This window comes from Trachemys scripta, chromosome 3, assembly GCF_013100865.1.
Source record: "Trachemys scripta elegans isolate TJP31775 chromosome 3, CAS_Tse_1.0, whole genome shotgun sequence".
Lineage (NCBI taxonomy): Eukaryota > Metazoa > Chordata > Testudines > Emydidae > Trachemys > Trachemys scripta.
This window is the reverse complement of record NC_048300.1, coordinates 123,389,001-123,412,969: the sequence shown is the minus strand read 5'-3', so window position 1 is coordinate 123,412,969 and position 23,969 is coordinate 123,389,001. Positions and strand designations below refer to the sequence as shown.

The window sequence follows — 23,969 nt, the reverse complement described above, 5'->3', positions numbered from 1 at the left end:
ATACTTTTGAGCGTGGAGGGAAATAGAGAAAACACACAGAGAACTGTGATATATAATACAAGCATTAGAGGGTGAGACAGGAAGCGAAATGGACAGAGCCCAATTTCTACATTCTGGAAAATAAAAGGGAAGTGATATATACCATAAATGAAGAAAGCATTGTTGACATTAGCACAAAATGACAGAATAAGAAGTAGTAAGAAGCATAAGAATAAGGTAGGAAGAATATTCTGGTGTACATTTGCTATATGTTGCTCAGAATAATGAAAAATCCCCTTCTCTGGATCTGTTCAAGAACAGATAACAGTAGAGAGGCAGTGCTAATGATATATGGATCAGTCCTGCAAAATGCAGAGTCTTATACTGGATGAGTGAGAAGTCTGTTAGTGCTCCTCTTTCATAAACCTCGGCTTTGAATGTTTATTTTGGGACAGCCGTGAACAGTTTCTCCCACAGAACCCTCTGTCGGCACTTACACATGCTCTCTATCTCCCATGTCTGTAAATGAAGAAGCCTTTTCCTTTCCATCCCAAGAGACTGCCTGGGGGTTTATCACTTTCCGCTTCTGCTGCTGTTTGGCAAGACAGAACAGGTGAAGTCCAAGGCACAAAGATGCCCCATCTTTAAGGAGAGCCTGTTGTGGTCTACTAAGGGAGAGCTCTACTACAGATGCCTTCAGCCCTGTGTTCAGGAACAGTACAGCACCAGATTACTTTCCCTTCCATAAATTTAGGTTTCATGCTGCTTCTTGTTCTATAATCTTGGGGTATCCAATAGGAACTGGGGCTCTGTGGGTTTGATGGGGGCACTGGCTTCCCTTTTAATCAAAACTCCCATAGCACTGACTCCCCCCACATAGTGTAGAGGGAAGACAGCTCTGAAAAAACTTCACAGGATCCAAACTCACAGGTCCAATCTAGGAATAGTTGGGGTTTGCCTCCAGTGATGGTGATTTCTAGTGGACCATCCAGACTGACTGAGGATTTCCCTGATATAGAGAACTGTCTAGTTGTCAGTGTTTTGTCAAAATTTTTCTGACACAATGCTGTTTTCTGTCAGAAAATGTTTCAGCAAAATCAAAACTTGCCACAGAAATATGTTCAACAAAATTTTGGTTTGAAAAAAGTATTTTGATAAGGTCAAAACATTTGGTTTCAACATTTCTATCTTATTGGATCATATCATTTTGATTTTTAGTTTAAATATAAAATTAAAAAAGTCAATCAGAATGAAATGTTTCAATTTAATTGAATAATTTTTTAAAAAATAAATCATTTTGTGGGAAGTTTTGAAAATTTTTGTTTTTGTTCCAATTTGGAACAAAGCCAGATTTCTAAATGATAGAATTTCCTGCGGAATGGAAATTGCAAGTTTTGACCAGCTCTAATTGTTGTTTTTTTTTTAATTTTGTGTATTCAATTAATTAATTATTTTACTAAGCAACTTCCAGTTTTGAACTACATTTTAAAAAAGCTTATTTAGAGAAATACAAAGAGATCACATATAATATATTTGTGCATATTTAGCTAATCTATACTGTTCTGTTATTACTTATTTAAAGTAGCAGATAGCCATTTTTAAACAAACTAATTTGTGTATATTGTTTAAGAATATAATAAGACAACTTTCAGAACCTTTATATTAACAGTTAATTATTTCTTATTTTACAGCATACACAATTCAGGCAGCTGAGAACATAGACGCTAATACTCTAGCAGATGCTAACTCTAGGGCCTTGTTGGTTTGCAGTGGACCTTTAGAACACTATGACTTTCTGATCAAAGCAGAAGAGCTGCAGAATGATGAACAACAACGAAGAGTCGTACAATGCTTACAGAAGTTACATGAGAGCCTTAAAGGCTACAGTATCAGTCCGAACAATCTTCTGTCAAAGGTGAGGCTTATGGTGATAAGAGAAAACCGCTTTAAATGTTTCTCCTCAGAACTTATTTTTTTTATATAAATGTTCTGTCTACAGGGGTATGTTTAAAGAGATACTGTCAAGTTTAAAAAAAAATCTTTCTTTGTTACTAACTGTGGCCCCAGTTTTGCAATCAGACTCTTGTTCCTGCATTGAGCTCCGTTCTTTGCTTTCAGTTAATAAGAGGCTGTCCATAAATTAGCTGCAGTCCATCGACTGACAGTGAACCTAGCTATATGCCCAGCTCATCGCATTTTACTGTACCTGCTTTCAACACCGATGTCCTGCACTCCACTCTGCTGTCTGATCACTTCATTGGGGACTTGGTTGCGCATTTAAATCCCCCAAATTCTTCTTTCCATTGCCCTCTCTGTGACAGTCAGTTGTTGCTCCTCTACCTTTATCAGCACCCATGTTTTGCTGCTGTACAATATTGCTGGCAGTACTGTTGAGTTGAAGAGGTTGGCTTGTGTTGCCATGTTGATTTTTTCTTGGAGGACATCCTTGATAGAATTGAATGCATGCCAACCAGCTTTCTTTCTTTGTGAGAGTTCACCTTCCTGATTGTGGTGCATGTTAATTTCTTGGCCCAGATAAATGTATTGCTTGACTTCTTCAATTTGTTCTCCCTTAACTATTATTTGGGCTTTTGGCAAGGCATCAGGCCGTATAAATTTCGTTTTAGAGCAGTTCATTTTTAGTCCAACTTGGCTGCTTTTTGTGTCAAGTTCTCGCAGCATTTTCTGTAGTTTGATAGTGTTTTCAGCAATCAGCATGATATCGTCCACGAATCTGAGGTGGTTTAACTGCTCTTCATTGACACTAATTCCACCCTTCCATTTCATTCACCTCATTACCATTTTGAGGCAGGCTGTGAAAAGTTTCGGTGAAACTGTGTCTCCTTGCTTCATACCTTTTTTGATTGGGGTGTGAAGGGGAATGTCAAACAGAGTTATATCCATAGTGCAGTCAGAGTTTGCTTCCTTTAATAGTTCGATATAGTTTGTGTCGATGCCCTGCTCTGCAAGAACTTTCAGCACTGCATTCATCTCTACGCTGTCGAATGCTTTTTCATAGTCGACTAAGGCAATGCATAAAGGGAATTTGTATTGCCTTGAGCGCTCCAATAGCTGGTTTATAGTGAAGATATGGGCCATAGTGCTGAAATTCCTTCAAAAACCTGCCTGCTTTCTTAACTGCTGCTTGTCCAGACTTTGTGAGAGTCGGTTTGTTATTAGTTTGGTGAACAGCTTATAAACATGTGAAAGCAGGCATATTGGACAGTAGTTCTTTAGGTCTTCACGATCACCCTTCTTATACAGCAAAATGGTGTTGGGCTTTTTCCAGCTAAGCATTTCCAAGTAACAGATAAACCTCTTAGCAAGAATTTCCCAGAGGTCTTGGCCTCCAGTTCTTATTATTTCAGTCGTCACTCCATCTTTTCCTGGAGTTTTTCCTTCCTTCATTTGATAAACTGCATGTCAAACTTTGCTGATGAGGACCGGGAGTATGTGCTCATTGGTCCGTTGAAATGTTGGTAGTGGGACATTTATTTGAGATCTGAACAGTTCGGTGCAGAAATCTTTGCAGACTGCTTCCATCCCTGTTCTGTCAATTACTGCTTTTCCATCCTTGTTCTTCAGCGCCATTATTGTCAACCTGTACAGTATCAATTCCCATTTGAATTCTTTGAAGCTTCTGCGATCTTTAGCCATCTTTAAGAGCCTTTCATTTTGGTACTTCTCAAAGTTCCCCTTTAGTCTTCTTCTTATCAGCTTGCAGAGGAGGGAGTACTTGAGTTTGTTGCCATCGTTTCTCTTCATATTTCTCTTTTTCTCTAGCAAGTTCCTCATTTCCTCCGAGATTCTTACCTTCGCATTTTTTGGTCTTTCTTTCTTGGCTAATTTCATGCATTGCCTCAGTTTATCAGCAAAGTTTTTATAGTCCTCATCACAATGATCAATGATACTCCAGTCTTCCTTGGAAATGTTCGCTTTCAGGATTGCCTTGTAGAATATTTTTGGCCGCTGTCTCTGATTTGCCATAAGTAGCGCTTTCTTCTCCATCTTTTCGTTGAAGTTGAGCCTCGCTCTAAGCAAGTGATGATCAGTGCCGGTGTTGAATGATTGCACTACTGAGATGTTTTGTATGTTGTGCCGCTTATCGATCAGAATATAGTCAATCTCATTCTTGTTCTTTGCATTGGGCGTGATCCACCTCCTCTTGTCCTTCTTCTTAAACCAGTGTTACCAATGAACATTTATTTAGTCTCCACCAGAGTTGCCAGTTGCTCTCCCCGTGAAGTCTGTTTTGTGATGCCATGCCTTCCAATGAACTTTTCACCTTCTTTCCCTCTTCTGACCTTGGCATTGACATCTCCCTTCACAATCATATATGTGGATTTTTGAGCGAGGGTTTCCTCAAGCTCCTGATAGAATTTTTCCATGTCATCATCTTCACTTGTGCTTGTGGGACCATAGATCTGGATAATCTTGAGGGTGCTGTTCTTGTTCAGTTGGAGGTGTAGCACTTTGATGTGTGATGACTTGAACTTGCAGGAGATGATTTTTGAAGACCGTTCCTTGTTGACGATAAAACCGATTCCTCAAACAGTTCTCGCACCTTCTCCTTTTCCTAACATGATGGTGCTTCCATTTCTCTACTTGGCTTCCATCTCCTTTCTTCATCCTGTTTCGTAGAGACCAAGGATGTCGCAGGCTGGCCTTGCCTTCTCCTCCATTAAATGATTGATCAAGTCGTCCCTCATCAGTGTCCTACAGTTGTAGATACACACTGAGAGGGCAATCCTTTTTCTGGCCTCTGAGGTTCTTAGCAGCCTCTTGTCAATCAAACTCCACGCCACTGCTGTAGAACAGATCGAGGGATGCGCAAGGAACTGGGGCCCATTTATTTGTGTTGTTTTAGCCATTTCTTCAGCCACCCACTGGCTATGCTGTCAGTGGCACGTTTGCCTCCTCAATTTAGCTAGCACCCAACTTCAAGAAGGGTGACAACTGTTCCCTCCCTGGGTTGGCAGTCTGACATCTTAATAGCATGGTACTCCTACTGGAGAATACACTCCGCTATCATTGCTGTCAGATGTTATTTTTCTTTTCTCTTCATAAACACTTTTTGCATGTAAAGTCAGAGACCTTTGCTGTAAGGTCATATTTAATTGTGGTGTAAATGTTTGGGCTTAGGCTGGAGCCCAGGTTCTAGGATCCAGTGAGGGTCCCAAAGATCAGGCTGCAGCCCACGCCAGAATGAAATAGCCCCTTAGGTCAAGCCTGAGTCAGCTGGCACAGGCTAGCCGTAGGTGTCTAATTGGAATGAGATGTACCCTTAGAAGGCTTAAGGTAGTATTTTGACTTACAACAATAAGCCTACATACAGTGATTTTGATTTAATAATAATCATGGAATTGGTTTCAATTTTAAGGAGTTAATCCTGTAAAAAATAACATCTTTAGCTGCTGGCCCACAAGAGTTTTGTAGCCCTAGTGTGTTCCACTGCTGGGTAGGCTAATCCTGGTTAGTTGGGGGAATATAGCCATGAAAATATCTGATTATGCATTCTCTGCTACCAGCACACAGTGTCTGAGTCCTTACAGTCCAGTTGTCATGTATGGGATATGTTTTCCTAAGTGTATCTGGGGAGGAGAACTAACACAATATACACTGAACATGTTCTGAGAGTATCATAGGCATCCTGATGTAGCCAGGAAGCAGAGGAAAACTACTTCCTATTGGACCACAGCTGAAATTTCAGATTCTCAGGCTTCTTCCCTTGCTAACAGGCCTTCTTGATATTGGCGTGCTAATTTTTTTTATTGATTAGAATGAAGAGGCCTTACAACCTCAAAAGCAGACAATCAACTAACAAACAACAGTGAAGGGATCATGCATGAACTGAAGAAGTATCAAGTATCTTTTAATAAAATAAAAACCCTGGTCATGTGGGAGTGCCTACACATTTATCTTCCTTCACCTAAATTTTCAAGTTGTTTTTAAGTTAAAGCAAACAAAATCACAGGCCTTTGTGAGGATGATCTTTGGAGTCAGTTTTCTTCAGTGTTTTCAAAACACACACCATTTCTAGTGGCATTAGACAGTTTGTCATTTCTAGAGCTGACATAATGCCCATTTGCAGAATGGTTGCATCTGTGAAGTTTAAAGAAGCAAAAATCTGGTAAACCAGAGGAGGTCAGCTCATTTCCAAGAGCTCTTTATCTTCCAGTTAGTTCCTCAACATTTGGCCAGAGAACTATATATAAAAAAAGTCAGAACTGTCCAGAAGGGCAGACAGTTGTCTTCCCTCCTCTTGAGCATGCTTCCAGGCTATCTTCTGCTGTGGTTCTTTGGGAAAAAGAGTTGAATCTTACAGTATAACCTGAGGTTAGGACTCTGATCTCCATTGGACAGTTGTTCCAGAGTTTTGAACCTCTTGTCTTGTTGAAAGAGCTTTACCTCTGTCTCCTGGAGTTTATACCTAATTATGTTAATTAGACTATACTGAATGATTGCAGCTGTTAAGGTAGATGTCTTTTAACGGCTTCAGTACAAGAAACTTTAAGTGGGTCTGGTAGTGAATGGGGGAGCAGATGTGTGTTGCTGAGAACAGAAGTGATATGCTGCATTTGGCTCATCTTGCTTAGGAGACTACACAGTTAAAGCTTCTTTTTGAACATTTTATGAAGCTTCTGGTTGAGCCACAGTAGTCTAGCCTTGAGGTGACAGGTGCACGAAATACTGTGGTAGAGCTGTTGTATGAGCAGAATGATTGTAGTTGTCATTTAGTTGGAAATGGTGCCTGTGACAGCATCTGGTACTTTATTACTCAGTGACAATGCTGATTCCAGTAGGACCCCATGATTACACATTTTCTTAATCTGATCAGATGCCCCTGATGCAGTGTGAGACCATGGTGTTCACTGGTTCTTTAAAACACTTTTAGTTAGCCTCACTTCAGTCTTGTTTCAGTTGAGCCACTTGTTCCAAATTCAGGCTTCTGTCTCCTTCATCCATTTCGATATCTGGGAGGGAATGCCGTCTGCACTGGATGAAAAACGGTAAATAGAGCTGTGTGTCACTGGGATATCATTTGTGTTGCAACTTGTTTCATCTCAAAATGTTTCTCTAATGTGGAATGGAAATATTAAATAAGACCAGTGAGAAGACTTGGTGTGTGGAGCCCCACAGAGCTCCTATTCTAACTCCTTAGGATCTACTGGAAAATGAGTATAGTGAGCTTAGTATGTTTCTGTTGACTCTTGCCAGCACATGTATCTTGGCAGCAGTATCTCATGATCCATGTCAGATGGCAGAGTAGATCACATAGTACCACCTTTTCTTCAGCGATGGCAGAGGTGAAACAGTTATCCATCAGTGCAAATGGTGCTGTTTCTGTTACATGACCTGGACTTAAGCCAGGTTGAGTAGCGTTTGAATACCCATGGAGGCCAGGTGTTGCTACATTTAGTTTACTGTCATGTTCTTGATTAAAATCTTGCCCAGGAATAAGAATTTCAACACTGAATAGTAGATGGTGAGGTCACTGGCATCTAGTGTTTCTTGACACTGGGACTATCACCTGTTTCAGTGTTGTCTCAGAAAGAGGCATTGATTGTTACTATTAGCAGTGGGCCAAGGCATTCTCCACTGGTATTGGCCAGCCAGGAAGGGCACAAGCCTAGGTTGCAGGTGGTGACATAGATTTATTTCAATACTTATGATAATATCTCTGTTTGTGACAAGGTTCTTGCGGGCAATGTGTGTTTTTTCTACTATGTGTATTTAGCGCAGGATTTTAAATACTGTTGCAGGTTCCCTCAGTGTTGTCAGGAAAAAATAAAAGATTGAACGGGGATGGGAACTGTTGTTTGGGTTTTGGTCTGGGTTTATTATATAGTTTGAGTTAGAATAGTTTGTCTGATTGGGATTGTTAGTGTATCATAACTCTGAAAAAACTCATGATTAGATGGAGCCAACTCTTGTGCCAGTAATTAACAAGTATGATCTTGTCTTCAAAGGTTCATCTTCACAAGGAACAAAGGTGTGTTCTTACCATCCATTAGCTAACACACAGTAACTAACATGAGGTAAAATCCTAGTGAAGAAAGATCATTTGTAGTGTTGACATGTTAACAGATCAAGGTAAACCTAGGCAAGGGTATTCAGTTATTTTTATGCTAAAATCCAGACTTGTTTTTTTGTTTGTTTATTGTTTATTGAAATACGAAAATTAGGATTGATTGTGGAATTAAACTGAACAAATTAGTGTATTTTAGATTACAGAGATGCTTTTTGCAAATTATCTAAAGTATTTTTATATACAAAAGGATTTTTATTTAGCAGGAGTTGGAAAGTGCTAATATGTAGTTCAGCTTTTTAGTTCTTAAAGATGTTCTTAGAAACCTGAAGTGATCTACTTTTATCAAGAAATGCCTTCGGTTAAAAGCAATATAATACAAGGTCTTTTAAAAGAAGTAATTATATGCAGCAGTCCAACTGGAATCATTGTCTTTGATTCTGTCATTTTTTGAGATAATGTATCTGGGGAATGGTGGTGAAGAGGATGAGGAGAGAAACAGGCACAAATAGTTGATAGTACAATCCCATTTAGTCTGAGCAACATCACTTTATTTCATGGTCTGACTTCTTCCCTCACTTCTTGCAGCGGAAATCTGGAGTAACTCTTGAAATCATGGACTTACTCCAGGTTTAACACCATTAGAAATCAGGGAATAATCTGGCCCCATTTCTGCAGCACAGATAACTTGCGAGCTTCTTGAAGATATGAACCGTACTAAGCACAACACATTTTGTTTTTGTTTTTTTGTATATTTAATTTAACAGTTGCCTGTGGTCCAAATTGCTTTATTCACTAAAATATGACAAACATAAGATGTTGAGTACAAACCTTATTATTATCTATGATTGAAACAACATTTTGGCTGGGAAACTTGCATTAACTTTCAGTTTGTGAGCGATTCCTAAAAAAAGAGCAAACTGAAAATATGGGGTAAAGCCATTTCCATTATGAAAATATAGATATCAATTTGCTGGTCCTTAATATGCTTGTTTTGGATTAGTTCAAAATGAACTTGAGTTAAAAAGAAAAACTATTAAGTCTATTAATGCAAATAGAATAAATTCCTATTTTTCAAAATTATTAGCCTCAAATTTTAAACAATGACTTTAATTTTATGAAGGAATGGCCTTGTGTATGTTCAATTCAGAGAATCTGAAAATATCTAGCTCAAGGCCACAAGAGTTTGTATAAATGTTTCAGATCTCCAGGTTTTCAGAATAAACACCAACTGGGGCGTTTTAAGTGTTGCTGAGCTACTATATTAATGACTCGAAATAAGCTCAACGCTAAGTGAGGTCATGTTTTGAAATAGGGTATGAACAATAGTAAATGTGATTCAGGACCTTGAAAATATCTTCAAATATAGCTGCAACCAAAAGGAGTTCTGAAAAGAGGGAGAGAAAGAGACTGATCTGCTCTTAAATAAGGAATATTCTCTAATATGTTTTAACTTGATACTGCCTATATTGATAAATATAGAGAATTGCATCTGAAATTTTGGATATTTACACTAATAATTTAATATTGGCAAATACATTATGATGCAAATATGTTTAAAATTGGCAGTTAGGTATTTCTAAGGCACCTATCAAGTACTGTAGTATCCAAGACAGAAAAAATTGTCAGACCCTTTTAAAAATACTCAAGAAAGAATGGAGAGTTCTCAGACTGAAATGAAAGATTCTGAACGTATTAACACTTGGGAAAGAATAGTGATTAATCAGAGACATTAAAAAAGGAATAGAAAAAAATCCAGTCTGAACCAGCGTAGAACACACTGTGAGAGGCACAAATTACTTTTTAAAAAGGATCTCAGTAGCAGAGAACAAAATTAACTTAATTTGGTATGGGAACATAGTTTGAAATTCTACCTCTCCTGTGGAAAAATTAATATTGTAAAGAATATAAAACAATTTTCAAAACTTTTTCAAAGCAACTTAAAAAAGGAAAAAAAAAAAATGTGTCCCCCACTATGTGCCTGTTCCAGTGATTCTATGCATTATGTGGTATCGTAAGTATAATGTATTTTATGGATATTGCAGAGGAGTAGGAATTAGCAATCTATCACAGGGCTGGATGTCACAGGGTTTAAAGAAGGAAATAGTTAAGACTAACAGAAGAATTGGGAGCATAAGCTTTCGTGGGTAAGAACCTCACTTCTTGCATCTGAAGTGAGGTTCTTACCCATGAAAGCTTATGCTCCCAATTCTTCTGTTAGTCTTAAAGGTGCCACAGGATCCTCTGTTGCTTTTTACAAATTCAGATTAACACGGCTACCCCTCTGATAGTTAAGACTGTAGGGTAATGTACTGACTGCATCTCTTGGGGAGGTTTTTGGGAGCATATTGGATTTTTGACCATTCCTTCTGCAGGTCAGCTTTTGTGGTATGCCTTAACCTCTTTGCTTTTGAGGTGTCATTTAAAGAAAATTATAAAACTAACACTTAACACCTACATAATGCCTAGTGTGACAGATATGACAATATCCTGCAATATCTTGAGCAAATCTTTTGGGATTGAGTTAAACCTTATTGAATTGCATTTAATAACTTGGGGTCAATTGCATTAAAAATGCAATGTTTATGTACTGTTGTGGGATTGTATGGAATTTCCTTTAGCAAGAAGACAGGATTAATGCAATCTCTGGGAGATGTGTGGAATTTCAAAGGACTTTTTGGGACAATGTGTGTGAAATGGATTTCCTGGGAATTACTTGGGGTGAGTGGAATGCATATAACCCACATTGAATCCCTCCCTTTGAAGCTACACCTTGAGGAAAGAAACTGATTATCTATTGATTACCTGCTCTTGAAATCTCCAGTTCAAAGATCTCCAAACTGTACAAATGAGGGACTAAATTTTCATGATGTCCTAGTTTTGAGCTAGGGCTGTTATGAACTAATGACCACAAATGAGACCCCTTTTGGGGGTTTGAACGACTCAGCTGCCAAAGATAGTTGGGGTGATCTGTAGTAAGCTTATTACCGTGCATGTAAGTTACTTTATTGTTGTTCATATTTTGTCTGTAGTGCTTTTACCTTAATAATAAAATAAGCTTTCATAAGCAGTGGTGTGTGGTAACTTATAAATGTTGGCAGTTACACCGTGTGTCAACTCTGAAGGGAAGAAGCAAAGCAGGCTTGATTAGGCCAATGCCAATGCTTAGGTCTTATGCTGGGCATAACACAAAGAAGGCAGGGAACTGTTCAGCCTGGAAATAGCCCAGTCGGGAGGGAGAGAGACTTGGGTTTCCACCCAAGAAAGGCAACAGCTGTGGAGCCAGAAGCCTGAGTATGGTTGCCTTTGCTGGACTACTAGGGAAATACAGATGCAGTTGCTCTGAACTGTGATACCTATTCCATCCCATAGTACTGGAACAGTTTTTTAAATCTCCCACAGTCCTGCATGCCATTTTAGGTTTCTCTTATCTCTCTGGCAGAAGCATAGACTCTACACAGCTCAGCAGAATTCTCATGAGAGCTGCTAGTACAAGATGCATGATTCTCCTGTGTTTGCAGAGCTTGAATGAATAGTGCTACAACTGGGAGTGTAATGAGGAAGTTGCAGAGATGTTTGGGCTCAATAACTCCATGCTGATTGGATACAGTGGGGGGACAATGCCTGGTTGCTTACAGAGCAGCTCCTCATGGTGATCACCACTTTGCCACCTAAGAAACAAGCACTGACTAGTGGGATTTCATCATATCACAGGTGTGGGATGATGAGTGATGGATTCAGAACTTTTGGGTGCAAAAAGGTATGTGCTGAGCTTGCCCCAGCTGTCTTGTGCTGGGATGCCAAAATGAGAGCTTCACTGACAGTAGAGAAGTGCGTGGCGATCACACTCTGGAAACTTGCAACCACAAATTACTACTGGTCAGTGGACAAACATTTTGGGGTTGGAAAGACCACAGTGGGGGCTATCATCACACAAATGTGCAAGCCCATTAATCGTCTCCTGCTACACAGGATTGTGACTGTTGGCAACATGCATGAAATATTGGATGGTTTTGCAGCAATGGGTTTCCCAAACTGCAGTAGGGCGATACACAGCACACATATCCCTATTCTGGCACAAGCCCATGTCACCACTGAGTATATTAACAGAAAAGGTTACTTTTCAATGGTTATGCAAGGACAGGTGGATCAGCAGGACGCTTGACTGATATTGGGGAAGGTGCATGATGCTCACATCTTTAAGAACACGAGACTATTCAAAAAGTTGCAAACAGAGACATTCATCCCAACTAGTGCATTCAAATTGGGGATATTGAAATGCCAAGAGTGATTGTGGGTGCCCCAGCCTTCCCCTGGCTCATGAAGCCATACATTGGCCACCTCTACAGCACCAAGGAAAGATTCAGCGACTGGCTCAGCAGGAGTGGAATGACAATTGAAGGTGTTTTTGGTAGATTGAGGAGTCGTTGGAGATGTTTGCCAACTACACTGGATTTCAGCGAGGCATTGTTATAGCTGCGTGTTGTTGATTGCACAATATCTGAAGTGAAGGGAGAAAAGTTATCCTGTGGTGGAGGAGTGAGGTGGATTGGCTGTCTGCTGAATTTGAACAGCCAGACACATGAACTATTAGAAGAGCTCAGCACAGAGCTGCATCACTGAGGGAGGCTTAAAAGACTGTTGTAGCAGTCAGGCACAGTAACATTGTCTGATGAACATTTTATGAACCAGCGTTCAGGAATGGGTTACTGTCTCTCCCATTTTGGAATCTGTAATGCTTAGTGTAAACTACTTAAAATGGAGAGGGTGGCATGGATTGTGTGTCTCTATGAATTCAGTGTACATTATTTAATATGAAGGGTTGTTGCCTCCAGCTATAATATCTGTAATGCTTTGTTTAAACTTATGACTGAGTTGTTTATTGCCTATAATAAGATATGCAGAGTTTTAAAAAATTGAACTCTATGGTTTGCAAACCGATAGCCAACAAAAGTAATGTTGAAAAAACTCAGGGTATGTCTACACTACGAAATTAGTTCGAATTTATAGAAGCCGGTTTTATTGAAATCGGTTGTATACAGCCGATTGTGTGTGTCCACACAATAAAATGCTCTAGGTGCTCTAGTCGGCGGACCGCGTCCACAGTACGAGGCTAGCGTCGACTTCCGGTGCATTGCACTATGGGTAGCTATCCCACAGCTATCCCACAGTTCCCGCAGTCTCTGCCGCCCCTTGGAATTCTGGGTTGAGATCCCAATGCCCGGATGATGCAAAACAGTGTTGCGTGCGGTTCTGGGTACATGTCGTCAGGCCCCTCCCTCCCCCGTCACAGCAACGGCAGACAATAGATTCGCGCCTTTTTACCTGGGTTACCTGTGCAGACAACATGGAGCCCGCTCAGCTCAGCTGAGCTCACCGTCACCATATGTCCTCTGGGTGCCGGCAGACGTGGGACTGCATTGCTACACAGCAGCAGCTGCTAACTGCCTTTTGGCGGTAGACGATGCAGTAGACTGGTAGCCTTCATCGGCGATCTGGGTGCTGGCAGCCGTGGGGCTTGCCTTTTGGCAGTAAATGGTGTATTACGACTGTTAGCCATCCTATTACAAGTCGGGTCATCGTACGTTAGCAGAGTCTTCCCTGAGCAGCCGATTGTGCAATAGGCCTGAAGACCATCGTCATACACCGCCCCGTATTTGCTGCCAAGCACCCAGAAAGATGCCGAGGGCTATCAGTCACGCTGCACCGTCGTCTTAAGATGTAAAAAAATAGATTTGCTCTGTATTCATTTGCTTCCCCTTCCTCCGTGAAACCAACGGCCTGCTAAACCCAGGGTTTCCAGTTTAATCTTTGGGGGGACCATTCTGTGTGACAGTTGTTTGTGTTTCTCCCTGTTCCTGTACCTGTACGCCATGTCGTCACTCGGCCCTCCCTCCCTCCCTCCCTCCCGCCCTCCTTCTCCTGGTCCATCAGATACTACTTTCGCGCCTTTTTTCTGACCAGGCACCATAGCTAGCACTGGGATCATGGAGCCCGCTCAGATCACCGCGGCAATTATGAGCACTATGAACACCACGCGCATTGTCCTGGAGTATATGCAGAGCCAGAACATGCCAAGGCGAAACCCAGACCAGGCGAGGAGGCGATTGCAGCGCGGCGACGAGAGTGATGAGGAAATTGACATGGACATAGACCTCTCACAAGGCACAGGCCTCAGCAATGTCATGGTGTCACTGGGGCAGGTTGATGCCGTGGAACGCTGATTCTGGGCCCGGGAAACAAGCACAGACTGGTGGGATCGCATCGTGCTGCAGGTATGGGACGATTCCCAGTGGCTGCGAAACTTTCGCATGCGTAAGGCCACTTTCATGGAACTTTGTGACTTGCTTTCCCCTGCCCTGAAATGCCAGGATACCAAGATGAGAGCAGCCCTCACAGTTGAGAAGCGAGTGGCGATAGCCCTGTGGAAGCTTGCAACGCCAGACAGCTACCGGTCAGTCGGGAATCAATTTGGAGTGGGCAAATCTACGGTGGGGGCTGCTGTGATCCAATTTGCCAGGGCAATGAAAGACCTGGTGATAGCAAGGGTAGTGACTCTGGGCAACGTGCAGTCAATAGTGGATGGTTTTGCTGAAATGGGATTCCCAAACTGTGGCGGGGCCATAGACGGAACCCATATCCCTATCTTGTCACCGGAGCACCAAGCCACCGACTACGTAAACCGCAAGGGGTACTTTTCAATGCTGCTGCAAGCCCTGGTGGATCACAAGGGACGTTTCACCAACATCAACGTGGGATGGCCGGGAAAGGTACATGATGCTCGCGTCTTCAGGAACTCTGCTCTGTTTCGAAAGCTGGAGGAAGGGACTTTCTTCCCGGACCAGAAAGTGACCATTGGGGATGTTGAAATGCCTATCGTGATCCTTGGGGACCCAGCCTACCCCTTAATGCCATGGCTCATGAAGCCGTACACAGGCAGCCTGGACAGGAGTCAGGACCTGTTCAACTACAGGCTGAGCAAGTGCCGAATGGTGGTGGAATGTGCATTTGGACGTTTAAAAGCGCGCTGGCGCAGCTTACTGACTCGCTCAGACCTCAGCGAAAAGAATATCCCCATTGTTATTGCTGCTTGCTGTGCGCTCCACAATATCTGTGAGAGTAAGGGGGAGACATTTATGGCGGGGTGGGAGGTTGAGGCAACTCGCCTGGCCGCTGATTACGCGCAGCCAGACACCAGGGCGGTTAGAGGAGCACAGCAGGGCGCGGTGCGCATCAGAGAAGCTTTGAAAACGAGTTTTGTGACTGGCCAGGCTACTGTGTGAAACTTCTGTTTGTTTCTCCTTGATGAACCCTCCAACCCCCCCCCCCCGACCCGGTTCACTCTACTTCCCTGTAAACCAACCACCCCACCCCACCCTCCCCTCCCCTCCCCTCCCCTCCCGCTTGCAGAGGCAATAAAGTCATTGTTTTTTCACATTCATGCATTCTTTATTAGTTCCTTACAGAGGTAGGGGGATAATTGCCAAGGTAGCCTGGGATGGGTGGGGGAGGAGGGATGGAAAAGGACACACTGCATTTTAAAACTTTAACTCTTATTGAAGGCCAGCCTTCTGATGCTTGGGCGATCATCTGGGGTGGAGTGACTGGGTGGACGGAGGCCCCCCCACCGTGTTCTTGGGCGTCTTGGTGAGGAGGCTATGGAACTTGGGGAGGAGGGCTGTTGGTTACACAGGGGCTGTAGCGGCGGTCTCTGCTCCTGCTGCCTTTCCTGCAACTCAACCATACGCTCGAGCATATCAGTTTGATGCTCCAGCAGACGGAGCATTGCCTCTTGCCGTCTGTCTGCAAGCTGACGCCACCTATCGTCTTCAGCCCGCCACTTGCTCTGTTCTTCCCGCGATTCAGCCCGCCACCTCTCCTCTCGTTCATATTGGGCTTTTCTCATCTCCGACATTGACTGCCTCCACGCATTCTGCTGTGCTCTATCAGCCTGGGCGGACATCTGCAGCTCCGTGAACATCTCGTCCCTCGTCTTACGTTTTCTCTTTCTAATGTTCACGAGCCTCTGCGAAGGAGAAACATTCGCAGCTGGCGGAGGAGAAGGGAGAGGTGGTTAAAAAAGACACATTTTAGGGAACAATGGGTACACTCTTTCATTACAAGGTCGCATATTTCGGCTTGCAGGCAGCCATCGTAGGCCACAGTGTTTTGGCTTTTTTAACCTTCTTAACATGCGGGAAAGGTTGCAAACAGCAGCGCATTTCCCATATCAAGGATGAATTGGGTTGTCCATTTAAAATGGGGTTTCAATGTAAAAGGAGGGGGCTGCGGTTTCCCGGTTAACATGCGGCACAAACACAAGTAAACCACCCCCCCCACACACACACACACACGATTCTCTGGGATGATCACTTCACCCCTCCCCCCACCGCGTGGTTAACAGCGGGGAACATTTCTGGTCAGAAGAGCAGGAACGGGCGCCTCTGAATGTCCCCCTTAATAAAATCACCCCATTTCAACCAGGAGAGCTTTCTGGAGATGTCCCTGGAGGATTTCCGCTCCATCCCCATACACGTTAACAGACTTGCTTGCTTTTTTTTTTGTAATGTTTACAAATATTTACAAAGTTACACTCACCAGAGGTCTCCTGTGTGCCCTGAGGGTCTTGGGTGAGTTCGGGGGTTACTGGTTCCAGGTCCAGGGTCACAAACATATCCTGGCTGTTGGGGAAACCGGTTTCTCCGCTTCCTTGCTGCTGTGAGCTACCTACAGTACCTCCATCGTCATCTTCCTCGTTCCCCGAACCGTCTTCCCTGTGTGTTTCTCCAGTGAGAGAGTCATAGCACACGGTTGGGGTAGTGGTGGCTGCACCGCCTAGGATCGCATGCAGCTCCGCGTAGTAGCGGCAAGTTTGCGGCTCTGCCCCGGACCTTCCGTTTGCTTCTCTGGCTTTGTGGTAGGCTTGCCGTAGCTCCTTAATTTTCACGCGGCACTGCTGTGTGTCCCTGTTATGGCCTCGGTCCTTCATGGCCTTGGAGATCTTTTCTAATACTTTTCCATTTCTTTTACTGCTACGGAATTCAGCTATCACTGCTTCATCTCCCCATATGGCGAGCAGATCTCGTACCTCCCGTTCGGTCCATGCTGGAGCTCTTTTGCGATCCTGGGAGGACTCCATCACGGTTACCTGTGCTGATGAGCTCTGCGTGGTCACCTGTGCTCTCCACGCTGGGCAAACAGGAAATGAAATTCAAACCTTCGCGGGTCTTTTCCTGTCTACCTGGTCAGTGCATCTGAGTTGAGAGCGCTGTCCAGAGCGGTCACAATGAAGCACTGTGGGATAGCTCCCAGAGGCCAATAACATCGAATTCCGTCCACACTACCCCAATTCCGACCCGCAAAGGCCGGTTTTATCGCTAATCCCCTCGTCGGAGGTGGTGTAAAGAAACCGGTTTAAAGGGCCCTTTAAATCGAAATAAAGGGCCTCGATGTGTGGACGTGTCCAGGCTTAATTCGGTTTAACGCTGCTAAAGTCGACCTAAACCCGTAGTGTAGACCAGGCCTCAGTAAAAACAATCTAGCAAAAGTGTAACAGGGTGAACCATACTTTAAAACCCCTAGTCCAATATGAAATGAAACAAGTATTGTCTGATCCTGTGGTTTCCACAGGTCTGTTTATGTGTAACTGTGGTTCTCCTTGTTTTCCCCCAGTGTGGCGTGGTAGGGGTATAGGTGCACACCCTGATGCCATCTGTTGCATTGTGGAGTGTAGGGACCATTGACCAAGGAGTTCTCCAGGGACTGGAAAGTCCATGGAGTCAGTATTCCGTGAGCATGTAAGTCAACGGTGCTCTACAACATTTGTGTTTGTTACCTGAGCAGATCCATTATATCCTGGTGCATTTCCTGATGTGCCTCTCAGTCCTTTTCCATCTCCTACAGCAACTGATCTCTCCATTCTCATACCTTCTCTGTGATCATGGCCCTACAAGCCCTATTTTCATGGGCCGAGTCCATGGAGGATTGGAGGAGCTTGCCAAACATATCCTCCTGAATCCTCTTCTTTCTCCTCCAGATTGGAGTCAGACGTTCAGCAGGCATGGAGGCAGGACCTCTCAAGGCCACCATGCAGGAGGCTGATGATTACAACAAAAAGATACACCCTTAGATTTGCAGTCACAATAGAAAAGGGAAAGATAAGTCTCAAAACTCCCTTGCATTATTCCCATAAATATTTTTAACAAATGCTAATGGTCACTTTTGCTTTGGGGAGGCTGTGTACAGAACCACTCTGCAGCTTAAACCATTGTGAGCATGGGCTAGCCTTCTGGGGAGAAAAGGGTGGGCTTCTGTTGCACATAAGCTTTAAAAGCTAGGTGCCTGTGGGTATGGGAGAAAAGCAGTGAATATTGGCAATATTTTCACAGGCAGAGGTCACTTTTGTTGATAACTTTTTCCTGAGGGTGATAAAGGCACAGAGAACCAGCTGCTACTGTCATCCTGAAGCCGTCCAGGCACATATGCTGCTAGCCAATTTATTGCAATAATGCCAGCTGAGCTCATCACAGAGTACACCTCTACCCCGATATAACACTGTCCTCGGGAGCCAAAAAATCTTACCGCGTTATAGGTGAACCCGTGTTATATTGAACTTGCTTTGATCCGCCGGAGCGCGCAGCCCCGCCCCCCCAGAGTGCTGCTTTACCGCGTTATATCCAAATTCGTGTTATATTGGGTCGTGTTATATCGGGGTAGAGGTGTACCATGGGAAAGCCTCCTATGGTGGGGAAAGAAACAAGGCTACCATCCCTAACAATGTTCAGGAGGGGGTCACAGAGTATCTCCATTTAAGTTTCATTGAGAACTCTCAATAGGACAAAAGGGACATCCCTATTCAGATGTAGTACTCTGCATGGGCCTCTCAGCCTAACCCAACAAGCCAAAGTATTGAAAAGCAGATGTGGATTCTACCTCTGTTTTCTTCTCCCTACCTCCACCTGAGCACAGGACACTGATGTAGTGTGGATTGTATGACCTGACTGCCGTACTATTTTTTTAGAATGTATTCTCTAACACTATATTTTCTAACATTTTATCAATAACCAGTCAAAAGTAAATGCCTTTGTTCTCTAAAATTCAGGATGGAACAGGTGCCATTTTTTAAAATGGTGAAGAAGGGCAGTGGGAGGGAGAAAGAAGGTGAGAGATCAGGTTTTGGGCAACAACAAGGGGAAAAATTAATACAAGGAATAATTCCTGTACAAACATACCTAAGGTTCCTTCCTCTTTATCATTGGGCTCCTGTGTATTTGTGTGGTGGGACTGGCTTGACTCCGCCGGAGTTTCAAAGAGCTTCTGGCTTGTGGCATGGTTTGAATCCTCTGTCATGTCACATACTCTTCCCTCCTCCCTGTCCACCACAAGGATTTTTGCCTGAGCTTCCTATGAAGTGTCCGTAGTCATAGTCCCCACCAAGTAGTGCATGCAGTTTGTTGTAAAAGCGGCAGGTCTATAGGGTGGCACCACAGTTCTTGCTGCCCACTCTCACCTTCTGGTGTCCCTGGTGAAGTTCCTTCACTTTCACACAGCACTGCTACTGATTCCCATTGTATCCCTTTGCCTGTAACTGCCATGCAATCTGCCCGTTAGATGTAAGTTTTCTACAGCTGGTCCATAGCTGTGCTTGTATAGTCCCTTCCCCCCCACAGGTTCAGGAGATCAAATATTTCTTTTCTGCTCCAGGGTGGAGAGTGTGTAGTTCCCCTCTGTAGGCATGGAGCTGGCCTGGTTGTTTCAGCAGTTGGATGCTGTGATGCTTTGGGGTTCATTCAGGCCAATAAAATGTTCAGTCAACATATGTATTGCATCTTTGGGTGCCTTAAATGTTATGCTGCTGTGGGTCACAGCCCTGATAACAACCACTGCCTCATGACTTTGGAGGCCTGATTCATGGTGTTTGAATATTTAGGCTTGGCAGTGCTGGAAATCTGTTAATCAAGTTATTCTTTTAATTTGGAGAAGATTCAATTTTTTTTAAAATCGACACTCTTGGGAATCCCAAGTAAACCATATGCTAGAATTTAAAAGCATTTAAAAGTATAACTGGGTTCAAAAATAGTTAGATAAGTGATATCAATGGCTATTAGCCAAGATGATCAGAGATGTAACCCTATGCTTTGGGTGTCCCTAAGCCTTCAACTGCCAGAAGCTGGGACTGGAAGACAGGATGTATCATTCAGAATTGCCTTGTTCTGTTCGTTCCCTCTGAAGAGTCTGGCACTGGCCACTCTCAGAGACAAGATACTGGGCTAGATGGACCATTGGTCTGATCCAGTGTGGCCATTCTTATAATTTCCGACTGGTTTTAAAATGAGTTATCCTAAAGGTGACTACAGTGTGTTCTTTTCTGGAAACATCAAATAAAAGAAAACATCATTTCACTTGGATTTGAAAAGATCCCCCAAACCACTAGAATTCCTCCAAGTGTGTAGGGCCCTTTCTTGGGACTAAATATATCTAAGCTCTCACTGAACATCCATTCAGACCACTTCAGTAGCAGAACTGATGTAACAGAGGGATACATCGTTCACTAGTCATAAATTTTGGTGACGACAAATTCTGCTTTCATCCCCAAAAGTCAATCTTGGACTTTCCAAGAGTCCAAGCAATTATGCTTCCTTCCTTTGACCCAAAACAGTTTTTTTCTCAGACTTTGCAGAGATAACTCCTGGAGTGAGAATTAAACAGAGGTAACTGCCCAAAAGGTTGAAATTCAAGGAAGTTCCAGGCAACTGAGACAGACCATTTAGAATGGAAACATTTGTGCAACAACATCCTCACTTTTGCATTGACCTATTTGCATTTCCTGATTTTTATTTGTGTGTTTGTGAGAGAGAGATTTTTAAAAAAAAAGATGTGGAACCTGAGTTTTTTAAAAATGCAGACTTTTTCTATTCGCTAATAAATATTATGTCTTTTGCCTTGTAAAAAATGAAGAATGACTGGGAGTGTGGTCAATAATCCTAAATTTACTCTAAAGAAATCCCTTTATTTTCAAAAAGAAATTTGTAGATCTATATTCTCATACAAATATCCTTTTTGTTGTTGTTCCTTAGCTGTATAATTCTGAGATTCAGCAACTATATTGAGAGAAAGACTTTTAAAAAATATGCACAAATGCACACAGGAAAAAGTCATCAATTAAATTATCTTTCTATATGTTTAAAGCCCAAGCAAACAGTCGCATCCAGTTCTATTACAGGTTTGGTTGATAAAGGTAATAGTGTTGATGTAATATACTTAGACTTTCATAAGGCATTTTACTTGGTACTTGATTAAAAAAAATAAAGATATAAAATTCATATGGCACATGCTAAATGGATTAAAAACTGGCTAAATAATAGGTCTCAAAATATAATTGTAAAGGGGGAATAATCAAATGAGTTTTCTATTGGGGTATGGCAGGGATTGGTTGTTGGCCCTACGTCTATTTAACATTTTTACTAATGACCTGGAAGAAAACATCGCTGAAAAAGTTTGCAGGGGGAGTGGTAAATAATGGAGAGGACACGTCATTGATACAGAGCAATCTGGATCGCTTGGTAAACTGGGCGCAAGCTAACAATATGTGTTTTAATAGAATAAATGTAATTGTATAAATCCTGGAACAAAGAATGTAGACTATACTGTCACAACAGGGGACTCTATCCTCAGAAGCAGTGACTCCGAAAAAGATTTTGGGGTCATGGTGGATAATCAGCTGAATGTGAGCTCCTATACGATGCTGCGTACAAAAAGGCTAACGCAATCCTTGGATTTATAACCAGGAGTAAAGAGGTTATTTTAGCTATGTATTGGGCACTGGTGCAACTGCTGCTGGAATACTGTGTCCAGTTCTGGTGTTCACAATTCAAGGAGATATTGGTAAAATCAAGAGAATTCAGAGAAGACCCAGGAAAATGATTAAACGATTGAAAAACATGTCCTATGACAATAGACTCAAGGAACTCTATTTATTTAACATAACAAAGAGAAAGTTAAGGGGTCCCTCAATTACAGTCTGTAATTATCTACATTTAACAAACATTTAATAATGGACTCTTCAGTCTATCAGAGAAAAGTATAACATGATCCAATGACTGGAAGATGAAGCTAGATAAATTCAGACTCTAAATAAAGCATAATTTTTTAACAATAGGAGTAATTAACCACCGGAACAACTTTCCAAGGGTGTTGGTGAATTCTCCATCATTGGTAATTTTTAAATCAAGATTGGATGTTTTTCTAAAAGATATGCTCTAGGAATTACTTTGGGGAAGTTCTATGGCCTGTGTTATCCAGGACGTCAGACTAGATCAAAGGTGGGCAAGCCACATCCGGCCCTTGGGACCCTCCTGCCCAGACCCTGAGCTCCTGGCCCGGGAAGCTAGCCCCCGGCCTCTCCCCTGCTGCCCCTCTCCCCTGCAGCCTCAGCTCACTACACCGCCGGCGCAATGCTCTGGGTGGCAGGGCTGCAAGCTCTTTTTGGGCTGCGGCTGCCCAACCCAGTGCTCTGTGCTGTACGGTGGTGTGGCTAGCTCCAGCCGGGCGGCACGGCTGCCTGTCCTGGTGCTTTGGGCGGCACGGCTGTAGCGCCACCAGTGCTCCAAGCAGTGCGGTAAGGGGGCAGGAAGCAGGGGGGGTTGGATAGAGGGCAGGGGAATTCAGGGTGATGGTCAGGGGGTGGGGGTGTGGATGGGTGGGGAACAGCGGGGTTGAATGGGGGCAGGGGTCCTGGGGGGGGCAGTCAGGAAGGAGGGGCGGGTTGGATGGGGCGGCAGGGGGCAGTCGGGGGCAGAGGTTCTGGGAGCTGTCAGGGAGAAGGGGTGGTTGGATGGGGCAGTCAGGAATGAGAGGGGGGGTTGGATGGGGCGGTGGGGAGCAGTCAGGGGCGGGGGATCCGAGGGCTATCAGAGAACAGGGGGGTTTTGATGGAGCAGGAGTCTCAGGCAGCCGTCGGGGTGAGAAGCAGGGTGGGTTGGATACGGTGCGGGAGTCGGGCCACGCCTGGCTGTTTGAGGAGGCACAGCCTCCCCTAATCAGCCCTCCATATAATTTGGGAAACCCGATGTGTCCCTCAGGCCAAAAAGTTTGCCAACCCCTGGACTAGATGATTACAGGAGTCCCTTCTGGGCTTGGAATCTATTAATCTATTAGTGGAACTGTTCAGAACATCTGAAACCTTGTTGCAACTACAGATAAAATTAATAAAATTTTTGGGCATTCTATTAATATAGCTCTCTAAATTAAATCTATAAGAGATTCCATTATGGTTAGACTTGCATATTTGTTGAAGATATTGGTACTAAAAAGGCATGTTATTCTGAGACATGCATCTTGCTGTTTTTGGTCATATATTATGTTTTTGTATGCCCATTAATGAATGTTTTTGCTGCAGAAGCTACTGTTTCTTTAATGTAGCACTGTGTTTTGAAATGTGCTCCAGATTCAAGTTGTTTAGCAATTACACAACTCCAAATGAGACCACAGGGTTGTAATTTTAATTTTCTTCTGTTCTTGCTTAGCTTTTATTGCTTTGTGAAATTGCAGCATTTAAAATAACCAAACAAGTACCCTTGCGAAATATTGTAGTGGATATCAGTCCAGCTTCATAAGCTGATCAGACTTTTGTTCAGTTCTCTACTTTAGAAACTGATTTCTGTTTGGAATTATGTATACACTTGTAAATGTTTCTGCTTAGTTACTTGAAAAACTGAAGTGAATTGTGAATCTTAAGATAAATGCAAACTGCTTAGCAAAATCATTCACATGGAAATATTTCCAAATAGGAATGCCTTTATTGAGTGTAACTTAGAAAACAAACCTTCAAATACAACACAGCATGTCTCAAGTAACAGCCACTCAGGCTGAAAACACTTCAGCAACATTCATTCAAGATAAATGCAACTTATTAGATAAACTGTGAGTTAGTAAAATACATGTTTTGAAGTGAAACATGTTT

At 42.9% G+C, this 23,969-nt stretch overlaps 1 protein-coding gene across 2 annotated transcripts in view; it reads left to right on the top strand.

Annotated features, from left to right (window-relative positions):
* Positions 1-23,969, top strand: part of AFG1L (AFG1 like ATPase) — a 141,523-nt gene that overhangs the window by 13,311 nt on the left and 104,243 nt on the right. For both annotated transcript variants that reach the window (XR_004645173.1, XM_034765920.1), the window contains exon 2: positions 1,671-1,894. Coding sequence is in view for 1 of the 2 variants with exons in the window: in XM_034765920.1 (XP_034621811.1) it covers positions 1,671-1,894 (224 nt within the window). In the remaining variant the exon portion in view is untranslated. The remainder of the gene's footprint in view (positions 1-1,670; positions 1,895-23,969) is intronic.